The sequence below is a fragment of the Capsella rubella genome, unplaced genomic scaffold (assembly GCF_000375325.1).
Source record: "Capsella rubella cultivar Monte Gargano unplaced genomic scaffold, Caprub1_0 scaffold_2, whole genome shotgun sequence".
NCBI classification, from domain to species: Eukaryota; Viridiplantae; Streptophyta; class Magnoliopsida; order Brassicales; family Brassicaceae; genus Capsella; species Capsella rubella.
This window is the reverse complement of record NW_006238922.1, coordinates 1,347,958-1,356,317: the sequence shown is the minus strand read 5'-3', so window position 1 is coordinate 1,356,317 and position 8,360 is coordinate 1,347,958. Positions and strand designations below refer to the sequence as shown.

The following is an 8,360-nucleotide window of genomic DNA, read 5'->3' as shown; positions in this document are numbered from 1 at the left end:
GTTTTTTATGTGAAATAATTCAGATAATGTTTGTTTCGAATTATATGTTCCCGTCTCGTATCCATTCCTATAAGTTTATATATTTTTTTAATAAATAACACCATTTACATGTAACTAAATATAATTTTAATATATGTAAAATTTCATATAATCGTCCAAAAGTAGAGATTTATACGTCCCAAAGTTGAATTTCGTTCAATATTTTGAGATTTTAAGAATTAAATATAACTACCAATTTTTTTTTATTTCAACCGGTTATCCAAAACTTATATATCATATTTGTCAAGGATAGTTTAAAATTGTACATATATGTGAGATAATCTTTGTAGATGTTTATTTATTATATCATTTATATCATACCAATTTGACATTTTATTTGTTTTCAATTAGATTAAATCATTAAAAATATAATCCATTTATTATTTAAAAATTGGTAATAAGTTGTTAAAATCATTTAAATGTGATATATCCACTTGTTATTTAGTTTTAATCTCAATAGAAATTCTATATGTTTATAATCTCAAAATGTAGTTTATGATTTGATAAAACAATTATTTAATATTTGATAATAGTAATGATATGCAAATTGCCAATGGATGAAGGTTTATTTTGTTAAAATTGTGTGAAATTAATAAGAAAAAAGAAGTTTAGAATAATCATTAACTAAAGGTTTGACCAAATAAAAATCATTAACTAATTGAATTAATGATAAATTTTGTAGATATCATTTGTGCTATAATTGCTAGATTGATATTTGAATATGAATATTTTTTATGTGAAAATAAGAAATTTATGTGATATAGAATGTTTATTCGCATGATTTTAGCAAACAAATATTTAATTATTGATTTAGTTAAATTTTATTTATATTTAAAAATTATATAATTTTTTTAAATTTTATGATATGATCAGTTCTGTATATATACTATGTAGAATTTGATTAGTTGATTATTTCATATGCTAACATATTTTTTTTATCTTTTTTTATTTTTCTAAAAAAAGTTATCTTTGTTATTTTAGATATGATGATTTTGTTTTATTAGATTTCATTCTATATAAATTATTAATTTCGAAATTATATTAACATATTAAATTAATAATAAATATGTTTATGTATATTCAAAATATATTTGTTTACATATATTTAGTTTTGAATTTAATTGTCCACTTTTTATGGTAAAAGATTATTATGATTTCCATAAATATAGATTGTTTTTGTTTTTGTTTTGGTTTTTTTTTTTGCTGTCATTAATTCTGTTTGGCAACTGGTTTTATTTTCATGAAATGGTTTTTTAAAATTAGGGGGTGTTTGGCTTCAAGTTGTCCTTCCCAATTAATAGTATAGATACATCCGTTTCTAAAAATTCAAATTGCAACATATGCAAAAAAAATATTATATTTTTACTATACATATGTTTATGTAATAATATAAATTTAAAAACAAATAAGATCATATAAAGATGTTGGAGAAATATTTGATTTATTAGGGAGAGATTTTAGGAAATTTGTTAAATGTAATAAATACTGATTTCTAATTTTGCAATTTTATTATGATTTAATTACAAAATTTGTCTTAAAATTTTCTATTTAGTTAAATGGCAAGGGGTAAATTATGAAAATATCACAAAATAAAAGGGTATAACACAAAAAGTATTTAAAAAATGTTAATATATATTTGTGTGTAACAAATATAAAAGATCTTGAAAGAAATGAATTAAAGAAAGACTAGCTAGGATCCTAACTCATCAGTAGACACTGGCTGTAAAAGATAATATAAAGAAAAGACTCCATCGAGATGTTAACGGCGAGTAATTGTCTATTAACAATTTGATCAAATTACTAAATAGTTTAATTTCGAAGACGACCGTAAAGTTTAGAAAGGATAAAAAAAAAAGCATGTGCCAACGCAAATGGCTCTACTTCCTCTCTCGATCTAAATTTTTCTAATTGACGTTAACTTCATAGATCATAGCTAGCGAGTGCATCAGCATCAAATGACTTACCTCTAGAATTCAAGAAGAAGAAGATTAAGGGTATGAATGTTTAGAAGATTTTGAGTGGTTTTTAGATTTTAGAGTTTAGTTTTTAGTTTTTGGATTTTACAAAAATTAAAAAAAAAATAAACAAAAAAATGAAAATAAAAAGTCACGTAGAGGAAATCTTAAAAACTATTTAAATTAAATTTTGGATTTTTTTTTAACAAATTGGTAAAAATTCTTAAAATCTGGAATCCACTTTTCTCAAAATCTTGAATGGCAATAAAATTGATTTTCCTAAAATCTAAAACCAAAAATTATTATAAAAACCACATTCATTCAAGGCCTAAGAATATTTATAAAGAATCACTCTCTCTATTTCTATAAAAAATCTCTCAAAACCTAAAAGTCTCTCAATCTCTTTTATCAAAATCTATGAGTTATGCCACAAGCTTAGCATCTCATTATATAAGAAAAGAACTAGACAATATTTCCTAATCTTTTTAAGAAACAAACAATTAAATATTTGTATAACTCTCAAATATAATGTCTAATCCTAATCTCTTTTGACTTGGTCTTCAAGCTTAAGCCAACATTACCAAATTGATTTATGACAAATGACATCTTCTCTTTCTCACAATGTTTGAGTTTATCATTTTAATCGCAAAAAAAAAACAAATTCAACATTCTTCTACTTAATTAGTAGATTTTAATTTAATTACAAGATTAAGAGATTGGCATACCTAGATACGATGGGAATCATATTTTTGTGAACTAGTGTGCACACTACTCAATGATTAACTAAACAATCTTACTAAGACCATAACTCAAATCTAGAGTAAATAAAGAAAGACTGCATCAAGTTGAAAACAGCAAATGAAAATCATTTTATATTTTCCATTTAAGCAAGTGTCTTAAGTTGATAGAAATAAAAAATCTAAAAAAAAATCTCAACTTGCTTAGTTATTAATAACAAAATAAATAAATAATTTTGGAGTAGATGGGGCAAACTATTGGGAAAGTGGAACAAAATTGGCGTCGTTGAAGATCTTACTTTGGAGTCAGATTTCAATATAAATTGTGAAGCACAAATAATTTATAATGTAATAAAGAAAAGATTCATTTCTTATCAAACAACTTGATCAAGTGGCTTAATTATTAGTTTTTCGAAGAAGGCCGTTAAGTTTAGAAAGGACGTAAAATTATTTCTAGAAAATTATAACTAGTTCTAAATATGTGGTCTCTATATAGAGTGTAGAAGGTAACTTTGGTTATATGGATAAAGTAACACATTTTCTAGTAGTCAAGATTTATAACAGGTACCGTACTCTATCATTGAACTCGATTAACTAGTACTTCATATTCTTTTTGGTATTCTTCCCTCAATACTAGACTAGTTTATGACTCAAAACTTTATCCTCGCTGGTTTCAGGGAAACTTACTCTCAGTCTTGTCAGATTGTGTCTATTCACTTGAGAAACGGATAGCCAAAAGAAGACAATCCATATCATGTTTTCATGAAGGATCCTCTGACTATGTTATTATGCATGTCCTTGGAAAAATTCAATCCATAATATACGTATATATATAGAACATATTCCTTTCCATTCCTTGTTACGTATCCTACTTTTTAAAAAAAAAATCAAGTTAGAGATAAACACGTAATTTCATATGGCTGCAGCTGAGAGTACTAATTTTTGGATTATCAACTCCTTACTTTCTTTTTTTTCTGTTTAACTGAGCACTAAATTTTAACTCACCCTTATTGTAACTCTGGAAGTTGAGTTGAGTTTTCATTTATTTTATTTATACGATAAAACAATATGTTTGCATTTTAGGATGCTCTTTCGATTTTATTCCTAGAAGCCTAAACACTCAAGCGCATACTATGCCAAAAGCAGCCTTCGTTGTATTTGACCCTATTTTGGGTTTCGACTAATGAAACAAAATTTTAGACCAAAAAAATAATACATTTTAGGATATGAAATTATGAACATTAACATAAAAACGTGAATTTAAACGTAAATATATTTTGTTGCAAAGAGAAAACATAAATATTTATTTTTATACACAAAAAAATCTTAAGAAAATAAGTTCATAATATAATTTTATTTTTAATATAGATAATAAATGTTGCACATAACATAATTATTGGTAGAATGGATCGTCTTTTGTAGAAAACTAGGATTTACCCCGTGGTGTACCACGGGTCCATAATTTAATATATATCTTTGGTTGTTCATTTTCGTAGTTGGTTTATATAATTTAGTTTTGTATATGTTTATTTCATTTAATTTAATAAAATTTTATAAATTTGCATTATAAGTAGATTCATAGATATATGTGGTAAACCCGTGGTACATCGCGACACGATTTTGTTGTAAATAAAAAATTATATTTTAACTTAACCAGTAAAAGATTTTAAATATAGACAACCCGCAGAAAATATAATAATATTTATGTAAACTAAAACCCGTTCAGTCATATTTATGTACAATATTATTATATTTTAAATATTTGTAGAGTTAAAATATTAATAATAATTTTAATTTTTGTAGAGTTTAAATATTTTTCATTATTTTAATATTCTATAAAACTTAAATAAAATATCATAATTTTCAGCTTTTTAAAGTTTTAATATTTATCACATTTTAAACTTGTTAAAAAATCAAAATTTATAATATTCTGAAACTTTTTAAAAATTTTATTTTCCTTAAATAAATAATCGGATTAAGCTAATAAAAAATTTAATTTGGATAATTGAGAAATCAAAGTTCATGCTCATTTTTAGTTGTAAACATATTAGTCTTATTTATAAAGTGTTTGAACTATTATCTAAAATTTTCTTTCTTATCTAGACGTTGTACATATATTTTTTCCTTTATTGATTTAGTCAACTACGTCCGTTTTCAAAAATTTAAATTGCAAAATGTGTGGAAAATGTGTATTTTTATTATAAATATATTTTATGTAATAATATAAATTTAAAACAAATAAGATTATATAAATATATTGGAAAGAGATTCGATTTATTAAAGAGGGATTTTAGGAAATTTTTTGATGTAATAAATATTTGGTTTCCAATTTTGGGATTTGCTTGTGATTTAATTACTAAATTTACTTTTGTTATTTATTCAAATGACAAGAGTTTGATTATGCAAATATTACAAAATAAAAGGTTATAAGCCAAAATAGATTTTAGTACAAAATGTACTTCAAAAATGTTAAGATAGATTCCAATGTAGTTCGTAAATCAGAAATCATGGACTTCATCTTAAGCTAAAGTCAACTATTGGAAGATTGGATCGTCATTTGTAATTTTTAATCCCCAGAGACCAATAATGCAGCTTATTATTTTCACTTAATTAAAAACCTAAACACTTCTCTACTTGAATTAATCAATTGATACAGCGTTATTGGACAGCCAACACAATCCTAAAATGCCCACGAGCTGACAAAAGATGCCAACACAATCAATACTAAAAAAGAAAAACCATGTGCCAGGAAAGTTGACTTTCATGTGTTTGTGTATATAGATGTGGGAGAAGCATGAAACGAACATTTATCACAGCCAAACAAATCATCCACCTAGAAGAAAAGAGAGAGCAAAAATACTATCAAAATTACCCCAAAAAACTATGGATTCGATCGGTGGATTTCATGAGTTGGAATCTCAGTTTGTATATCATCACCCAAAATACAATCCCATCCCACATACACAAAAATCTGATAAAGCATTTTCTAGTCACGACCACTCTTTTCAACCCCTTTACTTATGTCCTCTTCCACGAAGTAGAAAAGAAAAATCTGATTCTCTCACTTATCCTGTTAGTTATTCCCCAGAATACGTCGGCTCTACAACCACAAGTGAAGAAGATCATCCAGTACTCCCTTTGTTTTGGTGCAACAATCAAGAATTCGATGTTGATGGTGGGTGCGGCATATGCAGCGGCTCTAATTTTGGCACAGACTATTATTTCTGTGTCGAATGTGATAGAATCTTGCACAAAGAATGTGTCCAGTCTCCATTTAAAATCAAACACCCTTACCATCCAGAACATTTTCTCCAACTTTCCTACCGTGATCCTAGTGCTCCCGATATAAAGTGTTTATGTTGTGGAAGAATAGCAACCAATCTGGTATATTATTGTACCATATGTGATGTTGTAATGCATACAATTTGTGCGATGAAGTCAATACTATGGCGGATTTCATGAGGTGGAAATCGATGGTAAACTATCACAGCTGGTATACCATCACCCAAAATACCAACCCATACCACAATCACAAAGCCTTACTGCACCCTTCGATGAGGCAGTCAACAATGACCTCTTCTTTTGCCCAATGGCACGATGTCTTAAAGATGGGACTGATCGTAAGATTCACCCGCTCATTTCCTCACCAGATTACGTCGCCTCTACAATAAGTACCCACCGGGGGATAGATCATTCAATACTCCCTTTGTATTGGTGCAACAATAAAGAATTTGATGCTAATGGTGGGTGCCATATATGCAGCGACTCGAATTTTGGAATAGACTATTATTTTTGTGAGCTCTGTGATGGAATATACCACAAAGAATGCGTCGAGTCTCCATTTATAATCAAACGCCCTTATCATCCGGAGCACTCTCTCCAGCTTTCTTATCGCAAGTCTGATGCTCCGGATATAGAGTGTTTTTGTTGTGGAAGAGGAGCAAAAGTTATGGTACACTGTTGTACCAAATGTGAAGCTGTAATGCATCCAATATGTGCCATGAAGTCGATATCTTTTGTTGTAGACCAGCCAAAACGTCATGACCATCCCCTCACTCTTTTTCCAGAACAAGCTTCCTTAACTTGCAACATTTGTGGTCTAATCAGAAAAAACTATCCCACCTATGTATGTCTCAGATGCAGATTTGTTGCTCATAACGATTGTATGTATTCTCCATCCATCATCAAGATATCACGTCACCACCACCGCATCTCCTATGCTTCTTCTCTCCAGTATGAAGAATGGTCTTGTGGAGTTTGTCGTAAAAGTATTGACGGTAATTATGGTGCATATAGATGTGACAAATGTGATGACTATGCTGTTCACGTAAGATGTGCTGTACGGAAAGATGTGTGGGATGGAGTTGAACTCGAAGGTGTACCAGAAGAAGATGATATAACTCAAGATGTTGGGCCGTTTAAGGTAATATCTGAAGGAGTGATACTCCATTTTCTTCATGACCACCATCTTCGGCTCGAGGTTAGCATACTTTATGATGAAAACAAGCTCTGTGAAGCTTGTGTTATGCCTATATTTGAAGGTAGCTTCTATTCTTGTACGGAGTGTAAGTTTATTGTCCATGAAACATGCGCACAATCACCCCGCAAGATACAACATGCGTTACATCCTCATCCACTTACACTGAAGGTTGCGAGTAGATATGAGCATGATTTCTTTTGTTGTGATGCTTGCGATCGTATTTGTGCTGGATTTGTCTATGAGTGTCACGTAGGAGAATGCACCTTTGATCTAGATGTACGGTGTGCTTCAACTTCCGAGCCGTTTGCTTTCCAAGGCCACAAACACCTCTTGTTTCTAGCTTTACACCCAGACGTCAAACCAGTATGTGAGGTATGCGAAGTAGAATGTCATAAACAGTTTAATTGCATCAAATGTGATTTTATTGTTTGTATCAAGTGTGCTACCTTACCATACAAAGCAAGGTACAAGCACGACAAACATTTTCTGACAATTTTATGGGGGGAAGAAGTGTGTGAGAAAGATTGGTGCGAGATCTGCGAACGTAACTTAAGAGATACAGACACTACGTTATTCTACTGGTGCAACGACTGCTGCACTACTCTTCACATTGACTGCTTATTTGATGACGAGCCATATGTGAAACCGGGTCTACTTTTAAGAGCAGATGGGAAGGATATCAAAGTTCTTGGCAAAAGAAATCTTTCTCGACCACTTTGTGATTCTTGTCAGTACCCTTGTCAAGGCCGAATATATATGACAGCCATCGGCAGAGCGTGTTCTTTTACATGTACTGCTAACTTATATGCTGGGTGATTACATATTATTCTGTAATTCACATTTTTGACTTTGAGTTTGAGGTGTGTTTAACCTCGACTCTAATTCGATTGTTAAATTAATGTATTGTTTGGTAATTACAAAGTTGGATATTTCTCAAAATTTAGATATTGGCTTCTAATCATGGAAGATTTGCACAACTAACCTTTATTATGATACCCTTTTCTACAAGTACCCTCTCTAGGTGTTCATTTTCAAAAATACCATCTTTAATGTACAAAATGACTAAATTACCCTCCTTTATTATAACTCATGATGAAAAAGGAATATTCTTTCCAACAAAAAGAATATTCCTTCCGAAAAATTTCCCGC

At 29.4% G+C, this 8,360-nt stretch overlaps 1 protein-coding gene across 1 annotated transcript; it reads left to right on the top strand.

Annotated features, from left to right (window-relative positions):
- Nucleotides 1–5,593: 5,593 nt before the first annotated feature.
- Nucleotides 5,594–8,027, top strand: LOC17896592. The gene is given in 2 exon segments (XM_023787464.1): nt 5,594–6,174; nt 6,176–8,027. Coding segments are annotated over 2 exon segments (2,412 nt in total). The 5' UTR covers nt 5,594–5,614.
- Nucleotides 8,028–8,360: the final 333 nt, after the last annotated feature.